At 35.4% G+C, this 26,713-nt stretch overlaps 1 protein-coding gene across 1 annotated transcript; it reads left to right on the top strand.

Annotated features, from left to right (window-relative positions):
- Positions 1-1,896: 1,896 nt before the first annotated feature.
- On the top strand, positions 1,897-26,387 carry NEK1 (NIMA related kinase 1; the record flags this gene model as incomplete). The annotated part of the gene is made up of 19 exons (XM_010175182.1): positions 1,897-2,013; positions 2,091-2,187; positions 3,489-3,586; positions 5,069-5,152; positions 5,613-5,680; positions 5,781-5,867; positions 6,920-6,974; positions 8,258-8,458; positions 11,658-11,718; positions 12,881-13,038; positions 15,090-15,149; positions 15,400-15,453; positions 15,595-15,642; positions 15,735-15,809; positions 18,871-19,049; positions 19,132-19,263; positions 22,703-22,805; positions 25,648-25,731; positions 26,304-26,387. Coding segments are annotated over exons 1-19 (1,845 nt in total), but the record flags the coding sequence as incomplete, so codon positions are not given.
- Positions 26,388-26,713: the final 326 nt, after the last annotated feature.

Here is a 26,713-nt window from a genome sequence, read left to right as displayed (position 1 = left end):
CCCTGGCCCTGGCCTGGCCGTGCGTCCGGGTCTGTCGCCTCACCTTCTCAGCGCCCAGCGGTGGGTCGGGCTGTGACTTGTGCCCCGGCGCACGAGCCGCTTCCGTGCGCATCCGTGGTGTAAAATGACTTCTTGCCCTGGGCTTGCAAAGCCAACGCCCTGTCCACGCTGAGGTCCTTTCTCAAGACTCCCATTTCCCGTGCCACGGGTAAAAATAAGCTGCCTAACTCGTACCAAATTGCATGCCCTGTTTGGCTGAACTGAACCTTCTTGCCCACAGGCTGCTTACTAGTTTTTATTTGCAGAGAACAGCATGCAGAGGAGCCCTAAACTACACCTGACGTTGCTGGTTTAGCTGTAGCACTGCAAAGCCTTCATAAAGGAAGCAGGGGTAGGAAGAGAACTTAGTAAAGCCATGTGAAGTTAAAATTGTGTCCTGCCTGCTGTGATTTATTATTGTGCATAAGAAAATTTGGCTGTTAATACTGAGTCTTTCCTTTTTAAGAAGTGCAACTTCACACTGAACTATCTTTCTGCATCTAAAGGCAAAATAACCCACCAAGACATTGCAGGCCTGTCACTTTCACTTTTCTCTTTCCTGGTAGTTATCCTTACTCCTGGTTGTTTTCCCATCTCCTATTTTGCAGAAAAGTTTGCTTTAGTTCTCTTGTGTTTTGCCTTACTATACTAATCAAGCTCATTCATTTTAGTCTGTTTCCATGGTATGGGCTCTTCATCTTCCTGAGATTCTTTAGCAGCATCTGTGTTTGGGGCGTGGTAATTCAGTGACAAATAAATGATCCCAAATCGGGGAGGAGAGCCTCACCTGAAATGTGTGTGAAGTATGGTTCTAAGCTAATAGAGTCTCATGTTGGAAGGAAGCTGGGTACAGCAAGGGGCAGATGCTGTTCGTGCTCTCAACTGAGGCTTGGATGCCAAAAAGCTTAGGAGCCTTTTGTCTTTTTTGGCTTATGGAAACTTCCTCAGGGTATGGAAGTTCTTTCTGCTAGAGTAAAGATGGCTTTTTAGTCCACCATTAGTTTGTTTTGATGTTTATCACTTTGGTCTTTGTTTTGCCAATTTGCTTTGCTGTTCTGATGCTTCTCTGCATTGCCATTCCTTCCCGCAGCTTGCTACTGTCTTTATTTTTACCAAAATTACTGTTTTTTAAGGTAGAAACTTAAGCACCATCAACATTCATCTGAGTAATCTGTTTAATCTCAAGAAGTAGTCTAAGTGGTCAGATAGTACATTAAAAATTGATTTGTACCATTTTGTAATGAATTTATTTTCTATGCAACATGGAAAAACAAATTGCCTAAGTTTTCAGTCAGAATTAAGGTCACACTTTTCTATGTTGAATAATGGTTCTAAATTTGATGGGCATATCTTGAATTCAGTCCATTTTTGGCTTCTTTATAGTGACTAAATTCTAAAATACTTAATTTAGTGCTTCTTAAGAAACAATGTTTAGGAAATATTTTTTTCCCTACTATTGTAGTTCTTCCAAGTAAAGTTGAATGAAAGATTTTTAACCAGATGCTGTAGCTCTCTGTGATGATTGTGTGCTAGCTGAATCAGAAGTTACGGCACTAACTACTTACTTTAAATAAAGATAAACACATCTTTTTTTTATACTATCTTGTCAAGATGAAAGATTAAACTGATTTTAGCAATACAGCCCTTTTTCTACACCGAGTGAGACAACCATACCAAAATAGAATTGAGATTAAGAGGAGATGATTTACAGAAAAGCTACAAAGCATGGGATGCCATTGAGGAGACAAATGGATTGACATTTTGAGGAAAAAAAAATGTGGATGACTAAGTATGGCTAACTAAATGTTTTGTGGTTTTTGCCTAGTACTCGAGTAAGGATGCCTTAAGAAGATAACTATGGATAAATATATTAAAGTGCGAAAGATTGGAGAAGGATCTTTTGGGAAAGCAATTCTTGTCAAAGCTAAAGAAAATGGACAACAGTATGTTATTAAAGAAATAAACATCTCTAAGGTGAGTGATTATTATTAATAACTGATCCATTCTTTTTGTATTCCTTTTCTCAAAAAATCATTATTTTTCTTCTGAAGATGTCAAATAAGGAAAGAGAAGAATCAAGGAGAGAAGTTGCTGTGTTGGCGAACATGAAACATCCGAATATTGTCTTGTATAGGGAATCATTTGAAGGTAAGATGGATTAATAAATACAGTGGAACCTGAAGTAAGGATAGTAAGTGACTGTTTGTGCACTGCTTATTGCATGGAGTTTAAATGTCAGTGTGTTTGCTCTCTTTAAGCAGTCTTTTTCATACTTTTGTTACTTGCTTTGGTTCTTTTTTGTTGTATTTTTTTCCACAGTTTCCCTGCACATTTAAAGGTAATAGTAAATTTTTTATAGGTGCAACAGTTAAACAGAAATATTTAGACCTCTTCCTTACATTTAATCAATTTTGATTGATGCTTAAATGAAAGGGTTATGTTCTCTTGTTTCTCCAGAGTGTAAATGTCCTTGAATACTTGTGTATACCCTAATGACTTGAATGCTTGTGTATGTTAAATATGAATATGGTCTAAATTTGGGTATTGATAACCTAGCAAGAGCAACTTTATCTCAGAGTCTGTTATCTTAAAATGTACTCTTCAATAATTACAATCATCATTGCTTTCAGAACTGAAAAAATAGATGGGACTGCTTCATCAAGCTATAAATGAAGGAAAAATATAATTCCACATTGTTTTCCCAGTGAGTGTCTCAGGAGATGAGCAGAACAGATAAAAGTTTCCAAAAGCCTATCACATAGGTTAAAATAATATTAAAAAACCTAAATATTATTTGAGATACTGTCTCCTTTACTTTCTGCTGATTTTCATATGTATTTTGATTGTGGGTTTTCATTTTTTCTAGTAATTAAATTATGATTTTGTGCCATAGTCATATTGCACAGCCATAGTCTTCTGATCCATAAATCCATGCTTCTGTCTTCTCTATAGTAGAGGCCTGTCCTTTAGAACTGCTTTTTTCTTTTTTTTTTTTTCCTTCTTACAAGGTGCATCCTGTAACCTGTAGTTCACATGACTTCATATTGCATCTTTATTGCTGAAGCATATTGATTTTGAACGTACTGATTTGGTTTGTAAAAGAGAATTATTTCAGCAACAGGTCCACATGAAATCCAGATTCCTAAGATCATCTTTTAAAATAATACCAATTGTAAAGCTTAACCAAGATACAAACAGCTGAAAGCACAAATGAAAAATCCTTTGTTTGATGTTTTGAAAAACAGATTTCGGAAGCATTCTGCAGGTGTTAAATTTAATAATTTTTGCTTGCAGTTTGAAAAAAGGGTAATGAGTGATATCTGAAGCTGCATGTGAAAAGGTTAATTTATTTGGGGTTTGTTTTGTGACTGCACTGAAGACATTTGGAAAGTTACATTAAAGATTTTTTTTTTTTTTCTTTTTGAAATACTTTGTGTTTTATTTTACAGAAAATGGCTGTCTCTACATAGTGATGGATTACTGTGAAGGAGGAGACTTATTTAAAAAAATAAATGCCCAGAAAGGAATATTATTCTCTGAAGATCAGGTAACAGCAAATTGCAAACTGTTGCTGTGGTGTTTTGTTGCATGATACTTTTTAATGAGTATGAAATTATCTTGGTTCAGTTTGGTGGGTATGGTTGCTTAATCTAAAAGTAGGTTCTGAAATTGTGAGTCTTGTTGCCATCAGTCACTCTAGTATCTGTAAACAAACAAGCAAAAAAGTAGGTGGAAATCCTGAGTTGTTAATTGGGGTTTTGGCTGTATGGGTAAGATGCTTTAAAAAAAGTTGGATGTCTTGTAATGGAAACCAAATCTGAGAACTGAAAAATACTGAAGGACAACATGAATATTTTTGAACCATTGCTTTTTTTTTTTTTTTAAGATACAATGTCATAGGATTTTTGGTTTGTAATACTGACTTTCATTTATCAGAAGGATAAAATAACATATTTTGTGAATATAGTAATATGATATATAGCAATATGAAGTTTACATAATCCAAAGGTTTGTTTTTCCCTTAGAAAAAAATTAATATTGTATTGGAAGTGTATCAGCAGATTTTCTTCTTCCATTATACTGGTTATAAAGTCATTTGTACTGTAGGAGAATCTGGAATAAATAAGAGGATTTTATATACAAATTTGATTAAATTAAGTTACAGTAGATTGAGTAGGATTCAGCTTTTTGTTTTCTTGTTTATAAATTGTTTCTATGCTTTTGTGTCTGCATCCAGTAGAATCTCAATTTACCTGTGGCTAGTAAGGCTTAGTAGTGTATTAGGTCTATTGAGGGTAATCATGAAACCTTTTGGATATAATTTGTATAACTTTTAATTTATTCTAATTTGGGCTTGCTTTTACAAGAAGAACTTACAATGCAAAAATGAAAAGTATAACTTGCATTATACTGTGAAACTACTATTCACATATAAAAACTCTTGCTATTAGTCCCTTCTTATATTGTGGTTTTTATAAATTTACAAAAAAAAAAAGAAATAGTTTTGTTGTCTTGTTTGTCATGTTGTAGTTATATGTTGTTGCTTTTCTCAATGAAATCAACTTTGTACTATTTTTTTTTTTAAGATTAAATACATACATTTATTTTATCATCCAGTAATTTTCTCTGTAAACATCAGTATGGCTTTTTTGAACTCAGTTTGACTGCAAGACGACTTGTATTGATTAGAGCAGAAGTACAGTCTTTAAGATGCAAGTTCTATTTCTTAAACATTTTAGCCAGTCAAGTTCATATTGCGTACTTTTTTTAGCTTTATCATATGTAATGAAACTAGTAGTCTCAGGCTTAATATCTAATTTGGGTAATAGGCAACTTTCATTAAAAATTTTGCATTATGCTGATCATACTGTTATGTTTTTAATTATTCTATGTATAAATGAAGGCAGGTTTGTGGGAAGAGGGTAAAATCTTGAATTATGAAACTGATTTGATAATATCTTCAATTATGTAACTGAGGAAGCTTTCAGATAAATAATGATGCTGACGTTGCATTTTCTTTTATGCATAGATTTTGGATTGGTTTGTACAAATCTGTTTAGCACTAAAACACATACATGATAGAAAAATCTTGCATCGGGACATAAAGTCACAGGTACGTAGGTAATTATTTTTTAACTGAGTTTACTTCCAAAATGATTACATTCATATCTCGCTGCTGCAAGTTGCCAAATTATGGGAAACAGTCTTTTTTTCTAAATACTTCTAATACTGGAAACACTTTTTTTCTTCAGAATTGTCTGGAAGAAGTTCAGATGATATTTGTGCAAACAGATGAGACTATTTTCTGAAGCTACTTGAGTATTATTTGTATATTTATGTGTGGGGACAGAAAAGGTTATATTTTAGAATGTGTAATAGTGTTTTTTTTAATTTTGATGAAGTAGTACTAGAATAAGTCTGGTGTTTCATAGTAGTCAATAACACTACTGCTAGTGACTTCACAGTGATTGAATGGTAGAAAACTTTATTCTTCCCATAACATGTTGAGAACAAAATGTATGCAATTGTATGAATGTCTTAATTAACAGACTTCTTAAAATTTCTATATCAAGAATATATTTTTAACCAAAGATGGAACAATACAGCTGGGAGATTTTGGGATCGCCAGAGTTCTTAACAGGTAACTTCTTTTTGTTGCTGATGGCTTCGATCTAGGAAAACACAGTCTATGCACTTCACGTGAGTTAACTAGTTAACATTCATTCTTCTTTTTCCCTTAGCACTGCCGAGTTGGCTCGCACTTGCATAGGAACACCATACTATTTGTCGCCTGAAATATGTCAGAACAAACCTTACAACAATAAAAGGTACTAATAAACGTTTTATTAAACATTTTTGGTAAGGAGAAAAAAGTGAGTTCTTTAGAACAGCTTTAGATTTCTAATCATATGATGATGAACAGCTGTTAGTTCATCTCTTACCCAAAAAGGTGCCCAGTGTCACTGTACAAGTGGGACCTTAGTAGATCTGTACAAAACAATGTGATGCAGAGGTGATTTAACTTAATGCTCTGAGTTCTAGATCTAGCTCTGCTCTTAATTATGACTCTGCTTTTTCCTACCTACACACTAGTTGTACTGGCTTAATTTGTTCAGTATGAATGTGAAACCATGTTAAGGATGAAATCACACATACAGTAATTGGATTCTCTAAGCACATGCATAGCTAGGTGGCTCAGCTGGCTTCAGATAACAAGGTCGTACAGATACTTTACTTACACGTTGACTGTCCTGGCAGTAGGCTGTATCTGGTAACAGCATCCCTAATGTAATTAACATGGTCATTATCAAGTTAGTCTTAAGCTTGACTAAGCAGCTGCATCCATTGCCTTATACTAATTTCAGTTGGTTTCTTAAAAGATAAAAATTACTACAGTTCCTTGTCCCTTAATTTCTCCTACATGGGATTTATTATCCAATGGTATTGTAACCGAATTCTGTAATCCTATAATGAGTGAGGGTAAGGCCAGTTAATGTTAAACAGAATAAATTTACTTGAAGAATTGTACTTGCTGAACTGTGTGGTAGTTTTTGTTTGGTTTTTTGTTTGTTTAATTCAAAGACCTCAGACAAATGTATACATGTAAAGAAAAAGAGCCTTTGTCCCTCTTTTGTGTAATTGCTCTGATTGCGGTGGTTCAGATGGAAAGATCTAAATAGAATCTGGAGGCAAAATAACACCATCTGATTTTCAGGTTGGCCTTATTTTTGGGGGGTTTTGTGGTTTGGGAGGGTGGAAGTTACGAGGAAGCTTGTACATACTCCAACCTTTTCCTTTTCAAAGATAGACTTCACAGATCTAAGTTCCTTGTCAATATTACACCTAGAACTGATTTTTAAATACGTTCTGTTTGATTTAGTGATATCTGGGCCCTTGGTTGTGTCCTCTATGAAATGTGTACACTTAAGCATGCGGTGAGTAGAAAATTCTTGTTTCTTTAAAAGAATAGTGATTTCAAACAGAGATGTTTCCTGATGTTATGCAAATGTGTTTTAGTTGATGAAAGGCTTTCATAATGACTGCTTAAAATGACCTTCAACATTTTAATCTCCTCTTCCTATACTGACCAGCATTTTCCATCTGTATTTTTGTTCATGCCAATCTCTCCAAAAATCTTAGCACAGTAATGTTGTTTTCAATTTAGGTTTTTAACGAACTCTGTTGGCTGAAAAAATTGTTAGGTGCTGTAACAAACAATACTGTGAATAGTGTTCCTTTCCTTCCAAAAACTTGACATTTTCATTGAAAGTCTGAATTTGGACTGTTGGCTTTTTGTGCAAATGGATTAATGCATTTCTGTTTAGAACAGAAATAGTTCTTAGAAAAAACTCCCCAGATGAAAGAGTTGCCTTTTTTCTGTGTATGTGTGTTGTTTTGAACAACACATCTTTATCATCCATTTTCCATTTAGGAAGCCAAGAAAAAACTTCTTTTTCCATCTTGTTTTGATTGTGGCTTTTTGTGTGTGGACTTTTTCTTTTTAATAGCTATTTTTATTAAAAGAAAAAAGATGCAAACAGGAAAATAAGAATAAAAATTTCAGGGTATAAGGATTTAATTTCAGTTCAAGCTTTTGTAATTTCTTATTGCTTTGTCTTTTCTGTGGCAGCAATGCCGACAGTGTTGCCTTTCTGAGAGTTGATAGCAATAGGTTGTTTTCTGTGAGCTGGGAGATATGTACTGTTTTCTTTTCATTGTACAAAGGAATCGAAATGGTGTGCTCTGCTTCCTGAGCTTTAAGCTGAAGCCTAAGCATTCCTTTGGATTTTACACTGAATGAGTGTGAATGCTTTACATTTTTTTGTTTGAAATGTGGCTTCACTAAGAAGACCAGAAGGCACATGATACTTGAAAGTGTTTGGGAGAGGAGATCAAGCAGATAATTACATAATTCTTTTCTCCTTAATTATATATTACTATCAGTCTAAATCTGGAGGGAAATAATTTCTTATCAAAATTTATATCTGTAGTATGAAATACCTGTATTATGATGTATTTATAATGAGAATACTTGGCATCAGATTTTTTTAAACTGCTGATGTAAACTGTTGATGGCCTTGAAAATTCGTTTTGGTGGGTTGAGGCAAAGGAAGATGTGGGGGGTTTTTTGTTTGTTTTCCTCTTCATCTTTATAGGCAGCCTTACAAGTGGACAGACAGTAATATGTAGTAACTGTTTTCTTTCTTATGTGATATAGTTTGAAGCTGGTAACATGAAGAACTTGGTACTGAAGATAATCTCTGGACCTTTTCCTCCTGTTTCTATGCATTACTCCTACGACCTGCGTAATCTGCTCTCACAGTTATTTAAAAGGAATCCTAGGAATAGACCATCAGTAAACTCCATATTGGAGAAAAACTTTATAGCCAAACGGGTTGAAAAATTTCTCACACCACAGGTATGGAGTTAGTTTTAATTCTAACTTTGCTGAAAACGTCATAGGACTTTTCTTTTTATTTATTCTAATGTTAATATAGTAATGGTATTCCCTAGAGCTTTTACAGAGACACTTTCAGTTAAGGAAAAAAAAGTTTTACTATGAACTGTAAAGAAAAATCTCAAATTGCTTAAGTACTTGGTAGTTTCCACAAACAGATTTAAATCAGCATTTTCTTAAGCGCAATATTTTGCGTGGTTTTCTATATAGTGAGAAATTATGGGTGAGATATTGGTTTGTTTAGGTATGTATTTGTTCATGAAAAGGTGCTGCCAATGACTTCAGCATTGCTGCTTTATCATTTTTCTTCATCTTTCCTGCTTTATCATCAATTTCTTCAATCTGTTTTTTTGTTTTGAATTTGAAATGGCCTGGAAGTGTATTCTATGAAATATTGCTAAATAAACTAATCTTTAAATTTCTTGATGTTTAAATGTATCACATGTATATAACCTCAAAGAAGTTTCTTACTATTCTGTTTAGAATCTCTTGATATCATTTGACATCTATCAATGTCCTTTTAATATAAAGCTAATCAAAAGAGATCAAGATTAACAATTGAATAGTAGTACTGATATGAGGTAAATAATATAGACAGAGAAGGGACACAGGAAATTAATGCAGAAGTAGACCTCGCTAAGTATAAAGAATTGGAATGGGTTCTAACCCACAACTAAAGACATTTCATTCGGAGGCCATATATAATTGGGATTTCAACCGTATATGAACTAGACTTCCAACTGATGATAATTCAGATTAAAGTCCCAATGAAAGGTAAGATTCATAAGTTTTTACAAATAAGTTTGTTCTCACTTCTGCAACAGTAATCTGATTTCCAGTAGCTAGAATGGATATGAAATTTTTATTTGGAGTTATTCTGGCATAGTATAATTAATAATAGATAACTACTAGATGATGATACTAATTTCTCCTAGATTGAGTATAAATATTTGCACATAGTTTTTCCAACTGCATTTCTAATGTGTTTGGCTTAGAGATGCAACAAAAAACCCTCACGCTCAAAAGGCATCTTTTACTAAATGCATCAATCATGGTACATTTGTATTCAGCTGGAGGTGGCCATTCTGTGACACTGCTGCAATGCCTGTTTTCTTTCAGTTTCATCCATCACTAATGCTGTTGTCCCCTGCTTTCCTTAGTCTAAGCTTAAGAGATCTTCCATAGTTGAGATCTTCAACTTGTTACAAATATTGCTGAAATTCTGCTCTTAAATGACAGAAAATCAATCTTCCAGTTTTATATAAATTCTTTTTTAATTTTCATAGTTACCAAGTTACAGTAAAGAATAGATCTAAATTATCATCAATTTTTTTTAAAAAAAAGAAAGGGAGCTTTCTGAGGAGCCGTGTTTCTTTTCTGTCAGTATCTGTGTTATCAAGGAAGCACCACACTCAAGTTGTTACAACTTACCACCCAAATAAAAGCTTTCACATCACTGAAATACAAGGGTACATAGGTATCTCTCAGTAGGAGACTGTTCTCATGTCTGACTTCTTGCTTACAGAATCTTTTGATGACTGTACAGGTTAAAAAGTTTCTCTGCCATTATATATAGAGTCCTAAATTCTGCACTTTGATTCTTGTTTTTTTTTTCAGTTTTAACTCCTCAGCATCCACTGTAGCTGGTAACCTCTAAGCAAATCAAAATAATCTGGATAGTTCAAAATTCTAAAAAGACTACTCCTTAAAACCTTGTGGTTTAGCAACTGTTCAGTTAACATTCTGCCAACAACCGCCAGCAATGTTAAGTAAAGCATTCCTGGCATGCTCTGTCTGTAGAAAGGTAATCCGTAGTATGGCCATTACCTGTCTGCAAGTAGCTCTTCTCCTTTGCAGTTCCCATCCTCTGAATATTCTGTATTGGTAACACCAGTTGCAGTGCTCAGATTCAGCAACAAGTTTGAGAGCAGGATATTAGAAAATGAGAACATGATGCTGGCTCAGCTAAAAGTCAGTCTCACTCCATAGCCTGTGAGCAGTCAACACTGGCCATAAGCAGTGCCTGGTGAGGTGTGTAAGAACGAGGCAAGCCTATGTGACATTGCCCTGTAATACTCTCCTAGCCTTCATTTTTGGTTATCTCAATTGCATCAGCTCCAGGAGCATCTTCTTTAGTATTTAGTTATCCTTGGTACATTTCTTATCCATGAGCTTATCTGATTTCTCCTTGAACCTGTGTAAGAAATCAGTAAGAAATTTCAGAGGTCTGCTACTTGTTGCAGCAAGCATCAACTTTGTTTATTCTAAACCTTCCTTCTTGTATTCAGTTGTACTCTGCTTCTTATGTTGGTGTTATCACTTGCTGCCCTTGTGTGTTTCTCTGCTTTCTCTGCAAAGTCATGTGTGGTATTCTAGACCTGTCACATTACAGCTTGGTCATCTTTTTATAGGCTGAAGAGCAAGTTTATTTGCTTTTTGTACTGAAGCTTTTCAACACTCTTAATTATCCTTGCTGCCCTCCTTTGAACCTTTTTCATTTCTGCTACATGCTTTTTGAAGTGTTGGGTTCAGAACTACATACGGTATTCAATATGATGTGAGATGATGATGGCCTATTCATATTTGAATTTTTTTTTTGTCTAGACTCCCAATTTTTTTACTCCAGTAAGGCTTAGTTTCTGCATTTTATTAGGCTAATTTGATATGCCTGACAGCACACCGTATATGTTGTTCCTAGATATCCACATATGTAGTCATCTCCCCATCTTGAAAAGATAAACTGAAAACTGCAATCACTTCTAAACGCTATTTTTTGACATAACCTGTCTGAAGTTTGGCAACTGTACAGAAATCTAAAATGAACTATGCATAAAACTGTGTTGATGCTCACGTTAACTTTCTTTTAGATTCTTAGCTAGTTCATAAATGAGGCAACGTGCTTCCCAGAAGTCAGACTAAATTGCTTTTTAAAAATTATTTGAGTAGTTATGCCAAAAATATTTTAAAATGCTGAATCCAGCTTCATATTAATATTAGTGATACTACATTGAATACATGAAGTTGAGTATTCACTTAAATTTAAGTTACAGTAAATACTATTAGTTAGATGCTTACTGAGAGCAGCACAGTCCTCTGAAGAGGAGGTCTTTCTAGCTTCAGACATAACTACTGTTGCCTAACTGTTCAACTTTTTGTTTAGCTTATTGCAGAAGAATTCAATCACAAAATCTTCCAGAAGTTTGGACCACATGCTGCACCAGGTAATCGAGTGTGTAAAGTGCTCTTGCTTTCAACTCTGGCAAGACAGTGTATGCAGCTTTGTTCTTTTATTGGCTTTGGTGTGTTCTTATATCTGATTCTAGAAGTTTAATTAAAAAAGAGAGGGAAGCAATTTTCCTCTCTCCCCCAGGGAACTGAATGTGTGTAGGATAAAAATTATGCAAATATAAACTATGTTCCTGTATTATTTTAGGTGTACTTTTTCCTCTTACAGTATGCTACGCTTCTAAAATTTGAGACTGTGAAGACTGCAAATACTGTAAATAATTTATATGTTGTTATTGCACAAATTTTTTTGCCTTACTAATGACAAATGGGTAATGAGAAATACCATTTCTTGTAAGAATGTGTGAGGTGTTGTTAGAGATTCCAGGATTAAGCCCTGACTTCAGCCCAAAGCAGTAGAATTTCTACTCCTGGTAGCAAATTAGATTGTGGTTTACTTTGTCAAGATAATCTTACCTTACTTCATTTTCCTGGATTATTTTACCCTTTTTTTCCTAGATTTTCTTCTCCTTTATTTTATTTCATTTCCTTGTTATTGCTTGAAGCTGTGGCAAGTGCTTTAGTGTCTTTTGATAGTGTTATATGTGTGTTTCACTGCTGTCCTGCTATTCTATGGTGAAAGAGCCCTGCAAACACAGAATCAAATCCGCAATGTTGGCATATTTTCAGGACACCTGCGGGGAAAACAATATCCCTGAAGGCCATTGAAACTCTTCCAGAACTCACCTTCTGCTGATGTTAGTGTTGCAGGTTGCAGTCCAGTGTCGTTAGTGGAGGGAGGCCTGTCCTACCATTCCATTAGGAAAACTTTGCCCTGTGTTCATGACAAATGGGTAATAAAGCATGGCAGATGAAATAAGCTTCAATTCTCCAGTTAAAAGTGGAGTGTTGAGAGAGAAAAGCTCGGGGATTGTGTTCTGCTGTTTCTTATCAAACACGAAATTTAGATGAGCTGTTTTGGACAACTGGGCATATTGCACTTATGCATCAGCTCATGTAAATTAAATGTTAGCAGTTCACCCATTTTCCTCCAGCTTTGCTGTTACAGGACCTTGGGAAAGGGAAATGTGGTACACTGGCCAGCCTGGTTAGCTGTAAAACAGGCTCTTTTTATTTTATTTTATTTTATTTTTTTAGCTAAAAGACCAGCTCAAGAACAAATACTGACTTCAGTTGCACCAGCTCAGAAAATTACCAAACCTGCTGCAAAATACGGAGTGCCTTTAGTGATCAGGAAGTCTTGTGATGCACCTAAAAAGCCTAATGAGAGGAAGCCATTGGCTAAATCTAGACAGGTAAAAAGCTAAGTTACTTAAATTGAGCTATTTGCTCATACCTTATTTAAATGCTATGAAAAAACCCATGCATTTCTTTTCAAAATGTCTTTTATGTGGACACATGCATCTGCAGACAAAGTAGTAGTAGTTTAAAGGCTTGGCTTGCTTCAGTATTGATTTTTTGTTTGTTTAGTTGGTTTTTGATTTAATGATTTTTTGAGACCACTACTTTAGGTTTGGTTTTTCATTCCACTGCTGAATTAGATGTTTTGCATGTTTTGAGTTCCTGTGTTGGTGTTGACCACTCTCAGAAATATTGGAAGGCTGTCGGTACACCACGATTATTAACAGTGGATAAGAATCTTTGCATCTTTCTTTCTTCCTTCAAAAATAATCTCAAATTTTCAAAACATAGAAAACTTTTAGTCATTTTCTAAAGTGTTGTCAGATAAAGAGATTGTGTAACTGGAGGAGGAGTTTCCCAGACTTAATTCCATGAGCTAATGAGAAAGTCTTCTGTATACCTTTGTACAGTACTTCTTTTTTCCAGTCATCTTCTCTGTACTCCTTATTACATGAAACTTTTTTTTCCTCTCTCTTTATTCCTTTAATTACTGCATGGCCAGGAGATGTTTGATATAGCTAGTTTTGAGCTATATGTACTTTCCAAACAACTAGCAACCAAGAAGCTCCCACTTCAGAAAGAGAACCAATTCAAATTTTCTTCTGAATGAGTAATATTTTTGTCGCTGTTGTTGTTGGGTTTTTGTGGGTTTTGGAGGGTTTTTTTCTTTCCTTCTCCCATGGCACTTTGAGGAACATAATACTGAGTTCTCTATCCATCTGTCAAATTTGATAGGTGGATAGAAAATTGTCCCTGAGATATAACTTATCCTCGAGTTTCAAAAGTTAGCAGACGTTTAGGGAAAAACTCATTTGATCGCACAAACCTTGTTGGCTTGTGATACACAGTTTGGAAAAGAGCAAGCAGAAGGGAACACACAGACTTCTTGGGTGTCCTTGTGAGACCATGAGGTTTTTATGCTTTAAAGCTTGATTGCACAAGCATTTTCTAGTTTGCTGCTCTTCAAAATCAGTTTCACTAGTCAGCACCAATCCAGCTTGCGTAGAGCCTCAAAGTGGCAGAGTAGAGACTGAGGAAATACCCTCTTGCTGCATGTAAGGAGTCAGTAACTCTGCAATTTTAAGACACATTCTTTGTGAGGATTGTACCTAGTGACAAGGGATAAGATGTAGGTTAGAAACAATGGCTGCAGTGTAATTTTTTTTTTTCTCTTTGCTGTTTTCCAGGGTAGTCTGAACTTGCAACTCAACTGGCTTTTCAGAGGAGCCTGTAATAATCATCATCTTTGTTCAGTGATATTATGTTATCTCAGTGAAGCTGAACTACATTGACTTAAGTCTCTAAAGGCTTCCATCTTCCGAAATACTTGATTTTAAAGTACTCATTTGATAGGATTTTAGGTCATCAAAAGAAAATACTATGAAGCTTTCTGTGTTCTAGTACAGTCAGAAAAAAATGCTTTAAAACTAACCACCAGTTTTTTGAGAAGACCAGAATAAGCAGCATAGTTTATTAGGTGGTTCTTCACCAGGTGTTCAATAGTAGCTGTGTTTTCCTCTTCCATAGGTAACAAGAACCTTGGTTAGAGTTACCCAAGCAATAGAGCATAAGGATAACCTAATAAATCTGTTATCCAAATAAAAGAGAATCTTAGTATCTAGGGACCCTCAAAGACTTATAATAGGAACAGAGTGTAATGCAGAATGATACTGCCAGAGAATAAAAGTTCAGGCAAAACAGATTTTAAAATTACTGCCTTCAGCTTTCAAGACAGAGCTTTTAGTAGAGGATGAACAAGTACAGTAGCATTCACTGTTAGATCCTAGCAGTGCTTTTCATATAAAACCTCTTGAATAATAATTATTTTAAATGCCATTTTGCAACTACTAAATTGTGGGTTTAAGATTTTTTTTTTTTTCTGGTTAGAATTTTTCTCTCATTCTGGCATTGTGCTATCTAATTTGAAGTTTCACCTCTTATCCAGGCCTTTCCCACTCCAATGAAGAAAATGAAACCAGGAGAAGAAAGGAGGAAAATGTTTGAGGTATCATGAAATCATCTGTTAATTTTCAAACTAAGCAAAAGCTAAGTTCAGAGCAAGATTGACAAAATAGAACCTTCAAACCTTTCCTCCTTATCTTTTTTCTCAAACATTCTAACAGTAATTTTTTTAGAAAAATTTTCTTTTACCTTTCTGGACATATGCCAGCAATTGGAGAACTAGCCTATCTTGATAGAGACTTGACAGAATAATGGCTCTGTAATAAACACCAAATTATATGCTTGTTTTTCAGGAACCTTCAAAAAAGAAAAGGTTAGAATTGCCTGAAAAACGTCAGAGAGATCAGGTAGACAAGATTCTTGAGACTTTCTTTTTCAACCCTTAGTAATTTTAATGGAGTATCTTGTGATGTGTTATGTGTTGTGTAAGAATTTGGAGTACTTCAATTTCTTAATTACTAAACATGTTTAATCCTTATACATTGCAGGTCAGTTTACTGAAGGCAGATGAAATGAGAAGATTGGAAAAAGAAAGGGTAAAATGTGTTTAAAATGTGTTAATAGTGAAGTTCAATTTTTAATTAGTGATTCCTTGAATTATATTTTCCTGTATTGTTTTCTCCTTCAGATGGAACGAATAAACAGAGCCAGGGAACAAGGATGGAGGAATGTGCTTGGTTCAGGTGGAAGTGGTGATGTTAAGGTTGGCAGCAGATGCAGAAATATGGTGTAGTCTGTTCCCCCCCACCGTTGGTTATCTGGCATGGCCTTCTCTTTTCAGAAAGATCTGCTCTTGGAGGTCAACTCTTGGGGCTGCCCATTATTAATCTTTGGTTAATTTAAGAGAAACTGCATAACAGAGTCTCTTCCCTGGCTTTCTGGAGATCATGCACGATTTTCGTATTTTAATACTGACTAAATTTCTGAATCTCTTCTCTCTCTGCCCGTAATGGTTTTCATGCACCACTTTATTTTTTTCCACTCCTACTTTTGCTGCTTTTCCTGTGCTGAATTTGTGCATGAACAGCTTCTTGAAATCTTTTTCCAAGTTCTCATATTATTACAATTGACCTCTTCCCAGTATTAAACACCTGCTTCTAAGCATTCTTTGTTATTTATCAACATAAATGACAATGTTTATATATACTGATTAGTTGTTCAGGAGGGGGGTGAAAAATCTCGAGTAAATCTAACCTTTTTTTTTTTTTTTTTCTGAAAGCAGTAAAGCCTTTGGCCATTCACTTCTTACATAATTTAATTACATAATTTAATCTGATTCCTATCACAGTTTCTTTTTGCCTGTTTGTCATAGTTTTGTGGAAACATAACTGTTCTGGGAAGTAGTCTCATTAAATTATCTGAATATAAAGGTCTGGCTACTTTCACCAGACAGAGCTAGTGCAGGAATTTAAGTGTTGCTGTGTTGTAAATCTATTTCACAATATAAAATGGATTAAAACACAACTATTCGTTGTGGTGGTAGTGAGTCTTAAAAAAATACTTGGCCTAAACATGTTTAGTAGGGTTTTTGTAAACAAGCTCTGACTGAGCAGTAGAGTCAAAATGAACACAGATTTTATTTTCTGTTCCTTGTACAAGAATATGAGGAAAACACAAGCACTTGACCAGGTTTCAGGAGCTGCTTATTAGGTACATTATTTCAAAATAGACATCATCTCTGATGTGTGTCACACATCATGTAAGTAAAGCTTAAATATTAAAGCAAAGTTAAGCTTTAAATAGTAAAGCAAAGTTAAGACTTTAAAAACTACCAGGTGCTGATTTAATGGAAAAATAAAAAGACATAATTTGGTTTCTATGCTGTCCTCTCTCTCTCTCTCTCTCTCTTCAGATGAAACTGGCAGGCACCAATGCAGGCTTCCATACAACATGATATATCAGCATCGTCATGTTTGGATCAGAGCTATATATGTTCCTGAAAACAGTCATGCTTCTGATTAATTTTGCCAATTGTATTGCAAGGCCCTTAGATGTTGCAAACATATGAAGTGTTATATTGTAGCTACAGCTGCATCATTATCAGTATTCTCAGTCATCTAGGGAAACCAGTTCAGTGGCTGTGTCTATTTTCACTACGTGTCACTGGAAAACGTGCTTTAAAATTTATTGGATTGCCTTCTCTGGTTTGGATAGTTGAGCACAAAACTTACTGCAGGCTGCTAGGTTATCATCACTCCGGGTTTCCATATACTGTTATAGTATTCTTGACTTTGTTATATTTTTCTTTTCTCCAACATGAAAACGGTGTATCCACCAACTCCCTGACAATGCTGTGGAATAGCGTTGTTCAAGCTTCCCAATAATGCAAGCTATATAGCCTCTTATGAAGGCACAGCAGGGTCATGCACTGCAGGGTTTTCCCTTCCTGTTGTCTTTTGGGGTTGGTTGCTGGCACCTGTTTCTAAGGGGAGGTAGGAAAACAGGTGGCAAGGATTTGGCTTTGGGTTTGTGGTTCTAGCAGGGGCCATAACTGTTCTGCAGACTGTTGATGGGCACCTGCTTCATAGCATTTGCCTAGAGATTGATCATACTATTTCTTTAGATAATCCTTTTGAAAACTGAGCTCTGATAATAAGTGAAACCTGTAATAGTTTCAAAGGCAAGACTTTGCCTTCTATTTGTAGAAACTATAGTCTTGTATAGTAAATTATTTTTATTCAGATAAACAGCATACCTGCATGTTTATTTGAATGTCTGGATAAATCTTTCAGTTAGTATTCTGTCATACGGATTATAGGGAGCTATTGATGGGTATTGGGCAACTGAAACTCAGAATATGTGCTAGATTCCATTGTCACATATAATCTGTTCAAGAACTAAGTAAGTAGGGAATCTTAAACCTGTCACATCTGCACTCACCTATTTGAATTTATTTTAAATACTTAAAACCACTCTGGAAGGAACATTTGACAGTATTATTAAAATAAATTCCATAGACTCACTACCATGGGCTATTTGACTGCTTCCCAGAGGTGTAAGGGAACATCTTTATGCATGTGCTGACAACCTTAACCTTGTTTTGCCAGTTTCACATTTTTTGCATCCATCCTTGGCTACTACTGTACACAGCTGCTTGCAACTTTTTAATTATTATTTTCACATGAAGGTTCTGTAAGAATTCTGCTTCTTTGAGAATGAAGAGATAATTCCCATAAAGCAGTAGCTTGTGGTAGATGCTCCCCTGATCTGAACTTTAGTAGGGAAGTGTCTCAGTTCTGGTTGAACCAAATTACAGGTTGGTAACAATGGAGATTCTTAGATAAATCTGTACTTAATGCCGTTCAGCAACCTTAGAAGTGTGCTTAACTGTTTCCAGCTTCATGAAATAATGGGTGTTTGGTACAAATCACTCATTAGTACTTCAGTTAGTACTGTATCACTTCTAGCTTTTGTGCTAAAACTTATGATTTTTGCCATGTAGAACATGTATGTCCAGTTATATACTTGAATGGATTTCTTACCAATAGCTTCCAAAATGTGTGACAGATATCTCATGTATAACTGGACTGTTATCAGAGGGAGGTAAAATGCTGTGTTATTCTGGAATACTAACAGAAAAGTAAGTTTTTAATTTATCTGCTTTGTAGTTCGTTAAAATAGGGCCATGCCAGGAATGAAACCAGGACCAATTCAGAATTGTTGCAGGACATATTAATGCTTTTATTCTGATGAAGAGGTGAAAATTGGAAGGGCTTGTTAAAACCAGCATTTGAGATTTCCATCCTACCCCTTCTGATTTCCAGGCACCATATTACAGCGGTGGAGGTGGTGTTGGTCCTTTTCCTGTGTCTTCCAGAGGGCAGTATGAACACTATCATGCTATTTTTGACCAGCTGCAACAGCAAAAGGAAAACATTAGAGCAGCTGAAGAGAGGGAAGCCAAACTGAGGGCGAAAGTCCAAGGCCGAGAAGTTGTTGAAAGGTATGGCTACCTTCCATTAGAAGTTGCATGTGGTCTGCTTTAGATGAAAGTAATGAAAGTTACTGTACGTATTTATCTACAGAGGAATTCCACCTGGAATACGTCCAGGAGTTCCTAAGGGGCCTGCAGGTCATCACCATTTACCTGATGCTGGTGCAGTTAGGAAAAAAATGAAAAGATTGAAGGAGGTGTCTAAACAAGCCAATGCAAACAGGTTGGACTGTGATAATCCATAAATCTGTCCCTACATGTTAGACTCTTGTTCTGTGTCTTGTTTCATTTAGTAGTTGGACATGTCTCAAAATCACTTTTATCCATTGGTACTGTGCTGTCTGTTTGTGTGTTAGTCCCTCACAGACCACAACTCTTTTAGAACCAATGGAAACCTTGGCTTCCCCAATAGTGGAAAAAAGTAATTCCTAACAACTGTAACTGTACTAGATTTCAGCCAAAATTCTTGGCTTAATGCAGTTGTAGATAACACTGTAAGCCTCCTCCTTTGCTTTTTTCATAGTTCCACTTTCTGTGTTACCTGCCAAGATGCTTTCTTCTCTTGTCATCTCATTCTGATTGCCTTCTCCCCATCTAAGTGTTTGACTCTCTAGCCTAGGAGAGTGTCTAGAATGCTCTCAGAATTGTTAGCCCCTGTTTATTGATCAGTGGAAAACTTCTAGAAGTTTTCTTTGTCGAGATGCAAATACCAGGTGTTACAACGGTGTGCAGTCTCTAATCCAGTGATGCTTATTCTTTGCAATTACTATAAACTGAGTTTTTTATATATAAAAGGAATGTAAACAAGTATTGATTTATTTTTTTTTCTACATGATTTCACTTTTTCAAGTAGCTTCTTCAAAACTTCTTTGCTGTCCTTCAGGTGTGTTAATATTGCCCAAAGAGCTATGTCTGCATTTGTGAGCAGTAAATGGGAAAGCGAATTTTTCTAGAAATTTAGTATGTGGTACTAACTTTCCTAGAGGAACAAATTTTCTCATGCGTTATTTAAACTTCTGCAGATCCAATGATGTATCCAATAAAGGAAGAAATAAATGGAATTAACGTGAGGAAAAGGAAGTTGCAAAATAAAACATTTGTTCTTCTAAAATCATTCAATATTATGTTTTAATATAATATATTTTGTCTTTGTAGATCTTTTTTTATTTTAAAGTTTGCAGCAATAACATAACACATTTAACACTGATGTTACAATTTTGTAAGCTACAAAGTGTATTTTATTTTCTTTATAGTAATTTGGGCTGTTGAGAGCTAATTAAAAGTCATAGAATCATAGAGTGGTATAGGTTGTAAAGGACCTTAAAGATCATCTAGTTCTAACCTCTCGGCCATGAACAGGGACACCTTCCACTAGACCAGGTTGGAACAACCTGGTACAACCCAGTACTGGAAGGTGCATTTTCCCAGTTGATGTAGATGTGTATTTCCATCCTCCCTTATTTATTCTTAATGCTTTGCACAAAGTGCTACAATCCCCGAATCTTGCCTAGGCTAGGAAACATTGTTTGCCTCTCACATTTGACAGTATTGAATGATACTTAACTACACCTGGGTAAACTGTTTTAAATGTGTTCAAATTGAGAGGAACTGTAGTAGAGGGCTGCAAATTATGACTAATGTGGAGATCATGAGAGAAACTGATTTAGTATTTCTCAAATACATTAACTTGGAAGCAATGAAAATACTGTGCAGAAGTTTCAGAATAGGTAGAGTTTGTTTTGTTTCGTTTTCTGTTTATAAACTGGGTTACCTCTAGCCTTAAATTGAGGTGCTGTTTCTTAGCATTTCAAATGTGGTATTTGTACTTTATTATCTAGAAGCAATTTTACTGTCATAGCTAGCCTAGTAGTATTTCTGTCCTGCACCTTACTCTTTCAGCTGGAGGTGAAATATAAAGCTAAGGATGTTCAGGATGTTTAGCTCAAAGAAATAATTTAAATCACTGGAAATTTCTTAAAGATAATTTAGAGTGTATATGAAAGAAGTTAAGAAGTCCTCAAGTTACAATCTTTCTGATTACACTACCACAGCTAACATAAAGCTAAGTATATTCGACATCAACAATCTTTTAAACTTGTCTCTTGAACAGAAATGCAGCCCAGAAGAAGTCTAGTTGAAATGTTTTAGCAAAGTGAGTCACTCAGCTTTAGAGTAGAGAAAAACATTTTCATAAAATTTAGCTGAAATAAGTTTTTGCTGTAAATTTGGTTTGAGACAAATAGGGTTTGGTGTGGGGTTTCTTTTGTTTCGGGTTTGGTTTGGTTTGGTTTTTTTCCTTGGGAAGCACCTCTCCTCCAGCACTGTAAGCTAACTTCAGCTAGATGACAGAGATTTGGACTATCTATGACATAGATTTCACTGTCCACCAGTTGAGTTCATATGTAATGAACATTACAGTAAAAATCTTGTGTCAGTCAAATATGTGTATACAAAGATTATCAAGTGCTTGTTTCTTTCCCAGTAACACCTACATGAATCATCTTGCCTTTTCAGAGTGGCTACAGCATTTGTTTTATTGTGTCAAAGTTTTATCTCCATCTTCCTTTTAATGAATTGTAGCGCACAGAAATATTTCATTTCCTTGTTGCTTGGGGAGGAGGTTGAGAGGAGAGAAAAAAGTAGATGCAAGGATGTTTGATTAGTATGCTAATTAATTTATTAATTAGTAGCAATAGCTCATATTGCAAAATTGTTTCTTCTTTAATTGTCTCAGCCTGATGGGTTATTGCTATCAGCTTATTCAAATTCCTTCCTGCCTGTTGCTGGACTCCCAATACCCCTCAATCAAACGAGGCTAGGGGAACCTTGGAAAGGGGATTGCCTCATTATTCTACCGTTTGTTAGAGTATCTTACACCATTTCTCAGTGGTTTTTGGTGGGGTTCTTTGTTTAGTAGGTTTGGGGTTTTTTTAAGAGAAGGTGTCCTCTGAGTCCACTGATAACCAATTTGTCAAAAACTGGTTCCTCTACAAAACCATGTAATGTGAACATAGCCTTCTTGTCTACCCAAGCAGGTCCCTGACCTGGGGTGGAAAGTGAAACAAACATCTTGTTCTGGCTAATTCTAAGGTAGGAAAATTCCTTCACAGTCCCTTTAAAAACAAACAAAAATCCACAAAGATCCCCCAAAAGGAGTTGCCAGAACACTTGGAGAATACTAGCACTGTACTAATTATCTAAGTGGTAGGAGCTCCTACTCCAAACATAGGTCAGTCATGAAAAACTGCTGCAGCATTGACCTTACTGACTGGCTCACGTGATGAGTTCTTGCTCATCTCTGAAGGGAAACCTTGAGGGAGTCTTCTTTTTTGCAAACGATAACAATAATGAAACAAGCTGAGACATTTTCAGAAATAATCACACCAAGATTGTGTTTTGACATTGATTTTTGTTTTGATGACCAGGATCTGGAAGGATAACATAATGTTTTGTTGTTTGGGGGGTTTTTTTTAATTATTCTTTTAACTTAGTTGAGCTTATTTTCCTCTATTTGGTGTAAGTCTGACTTCTGTTATGGCTGATGAAAGGCATATTTTGAAGATGTCTTACTCATAGAAAGTTACTAGTTGGAATAATGCAGAGGGGGTTTTGAGTGCCATATTTCAGGAACTTTCATCTTGCCATGTGTTGCAATTACTCAGGCAAAAAGGATGGATAGCTGCAGATAGAGCAAAGCAAGTTGAAGAATTCTGGCAACGAAAGAGAGAAGCCATGGAAAACAAAGCTCGAGCTCAGGGACACATGGTACGCAATCTGATCTTCCTATATATATTCCTGTTTCAACAAGCTTTATGAATCATTGTAGTAGCATCATAATTGTGAAATGCCATCTAAGTATTTTCCTTCAGTATTTGGGGCGGGGGGGAACACCAAAAAAACCCCACAAAAACAAATCCACCACAGAATGGGAGGTAGGTTTTTTGCATTTTGTTATCGATTTTGTTAAAATGTAACAGAATTGTGCAATTCATTTCTTGTTACTTTGAATTTATTAACAAAGGAAAATATTTTTTTTGCATTATGTCTAACTTGATACTGTGAATTTTAGACCATTCATTTACATTTTTTCTGTTCATGGCCTTAAAGTTTTGATTAAAATGAAACTTTATGTATTATTCTGTAGTTTGAACCTAAAATGAAGTTTGATTAAACTGATACAGCTAATGATCAGATGTAGTAGTGTGTTTTAGAAAAACACATGCTGCTTATTGAGAATTTATTATAAAAACATATATCTGTCAAGGCTGATGTTTCTAAAACCTTTACTCTTTAGAGATTAGTGGACAGTATCACAAAATGTTCCACGTTCTTTATGCTTTGAATCCTTTAGGACGTTTGTTTGCAGTAAAGGTATCTTGGAAATTACTAATTTGCACTAGGACTTTGTGTGGTTGAACTGTGTGTTTTCATAATGTGGAGAGTTTTGCTTTCTGAATGCTTCTCCACACTGTTCATATACTACCAAGTCACAATATCACTATCAGCTGCTGAAATTAAATTGGCTGTGCTGGCATTGCAGTGAGATGAGACCAACTGCAGATTTACAGAAGGATCTCCCGAGTTATGTCTGAATATCAGATCATGATTTACAGCCAGGTCTTTGTTTCAGGAATTATTTCACTTACAATAAGCAATTCTTAGTTATTTTTATTCACTGATTTGATGGTGATGTATCCTTAGATTAGTATCTAATAAAACAGAGGTTACTGAACAGTTGAAAAAGTAACTTCCAGGTGTTTAAGACTTAAAACTCAAAGCTAGGGTTCCAAATTAATGTACTGTCATTTGCCATTGATAGCAGAAGTTCTCAGCAGCTTCATTCTACTTGTGCAGGAAAATAATTTGGCTAGCTGGCAGTAGTTCTCATATAGGGATGGGACTATTTTCCAGTCCGTGATGATCTGAGAGGAGAAATCAGTTGGAATCATTGACTAATACGCAGCTCTTTGGCATATAAAGACTGTAAGTCAAATGACTTACACTGATTTTCCCAGCTTCTGTTAAATACAGTTGCTATCAATTTTAATTTTCAAGTGACAGTCTAAAGTTTGACTCCATAGTTGAGCTGATGATACTTCCAGTCATCTCTTCTTTAAGATAGCTGCTGACCGAATTTGCTACTTCACTGCAGCTGTGTGGCATTGCAAAACGTTGAGTCCTGGTCTTTGAAAATATTAATGGAGGCAGATGAGTGAAAGTTAAAAATCTACAGAAAGAAAATCACTTCTCAGAAATCTTGCTTACAGTTTCTTTCTTGTTTAATAGCAGTGATATAAATCTCCATCAGTTTAATGAAAAGACCTAAACTAACTTGAATGCTAGAATGAAGAACAGATTACTTGAACAGTGCCAGTTAGCTTTTGTGAAGCTCAAGAACGTACATTAAAAAGTTAAAAATCTTTTCTAAAAAGATCAATATGGAAAATATTCCTTTCCATTTTGTATGACTTAATGTTCAAGCTGAAACCAGAATTCATGGAGTCCTCATGAATGTATGCTACTTCTTATCCACAAGATGGTTCCTTTAAATTGTTCTCTGATCCCCCAGTCAATAAACCACAAAAGTGCACAAACTTCCTTGAGTTAATGACTTTTTTTGTTCAGAGAGAGTATTTAGCCAGAATATTTGGATTCAGTCCTCCCTATCAAGAATTTAACTGGAATATGTGCATACCAATGGTTCTCTACCCTCAAGCTTGAGAAAGCTAAAGCCCTGGTATTTTATAAGGCAGAAGATCCATGTAACTATCACATGTATGCTTACTGTCTTTATTGACTGTTGAGTTAACAAATGAAGATATTTTTAACATCTTCAGCAGAGGCATATAGTATACAATGAAAAAAATAATTTAAATATTTTTTATTTTAATCTGAAGAGGAAATTAAATTGGAATTAAATGATTTTTTGTACTGTTCTGTATTGGACTTCCTTAAAGGTTGAATGCTTTTGGTGAGTTAGGACACTGAGTACACCACACTAACCAAGACAAAACACTGTGAATGTGTGTGTATTAGGCATTTAACACAGCTTGTTACATCATAGAAAGGTTTGGGTTGGAAGGGACCTTAAAGATCATCTGGTTCCAACCCCCTGCCATGGAAGGGACACCTTCCATTAGACCAGGCCGGTCGTATTTAAAAAAGTACTACAAGTAGCAAACTCAAAAATCTAATACAATACTTGGTCATCATTATGGAAAAAGCTTAATCTAAGAACATGTAAAGATTCCACTTTTATTTTAGGCTTGGCAGAAACACCAACTCTGTGCCACAATTCGTATACAGTCCAGATGTAGAAAAACTCATGCCCATCAGAATTTAGGCTATGTAACATAGCAGGAGAAGATCAGAATTGCAGGGGGAAGACAACTGCATTCTTAAATCTCAAGTCTCTCTCTGGCTACTCAGAATTTTTCATTACTACTGTCATATGTTTCCTGTAAGTGAAAAGGGGTTATTGGTTAACTTCAGAACAAATGCAGATCATTGATGGATTTGGTTTCTTGTAAGTGAGCAGTTATTGGATAAAGCAGATAATTTTACCACCCTGGCCATCTTAAATTTGATACCATTAAATGGCAAACAGGGTACACTGCAAAACGTGGCAGATATCTATGGAGGCAGGCCCATTTCTGCAAGAGGAAGGAAATCCAGAAACAAGGAGGAAGAGGTACGCTTGCCGCATGTTTGCCACTTCGTTCATCACACAAATAGCGCTATTTTGACCTTGACTGTTCCTAGTTTCCCTGCATGGTTCATCTGTGTAGCAAATTAAAAGGACACTGTAAATTCCTAGGAAGTAATTTACTGCATGAAGTTCTAGAGTTTGGGTGTGTTTGGCTGTTTGTTTGTTGTTTGGTTTTTGGGGTTTTTTTAAATAATAAAAATAATAGTTGCCTACATCAGTCTGTCTCAAGAGAAGTTTTTGAATGTACTTAAATACAGATATGACTCTGTATGTCTTAGTCCTGTTGTGATAAGCATAACCATTCCTAGCCTTCAATGATATAAAGTGTAACGGTAGCTTAATACTGGGAAATACATGTTCCAGTTTCTGTATTTTCAATCTATGAGATTTTTTCTGGAGATTAGTAAATGCTAATATGGTGATAGTAATAATATGGGGTTGTTTGGGTTTTTTTTCACCCATCTTACTTTGTTGTGGAATCTTATGTGTTTTATGTTAACCATACTGGAGACAGTTTCAGTATAACTGAAATTTATTTCCTTTCTTTGCCTTAGGAATATTTGGCAAGATTAAGACAGATCCGGCTACAAAACTTTAATGAACGTCAACAGATTAGAGCAAAACTTCGTGGAGAGAAGGTTAGTTTGAAAAATAATTTTAAATGCTTACAGAAGTGAACTGTGGGATGTATTCTTTTATTCCTGTGGGAAGACTTTTCTCATAGGCAGTTTTATATATAGACATATATTTTTGACATTTAATTCTGTTCCACAGTTAGTGTGCTTCCATCTCATCTTCCAGAATATGCAAAACCTGTTAGTTATTTTAGTGTTGGGGTGCAGTTTCAGTGCCTGTAAACTAAGAATGTTTTAAAACAAGACAATGTAAGGTTACATCTGAATTTGACATGTAAATTTCTCCTCAAGTGCTAGCATGTTTATATTTACTTGCTCTTATTTATAGG

Source organism: Antrostomus carolinensis, unplaced genomic scaffold (genome assembly GCF_000700745.2).
Source record: "Antrostomus carolinensis isolate BGI_N321 unplaced genomic scaffold, ASM70074v2 scaffold54509, whole genome shotgun sequence".
Taxonomy (NCBI): Eukaryota; Metazoa; Chordata; class Aves; order Caprimulgiformes; family Caprimulgidae; genus Antrostomus; species Antrostomus carolinensis.
Note: the sequence above shows the minus strand (reverse complement) of the source record. Positions and strands in the feature narration are given on the sequence as shown.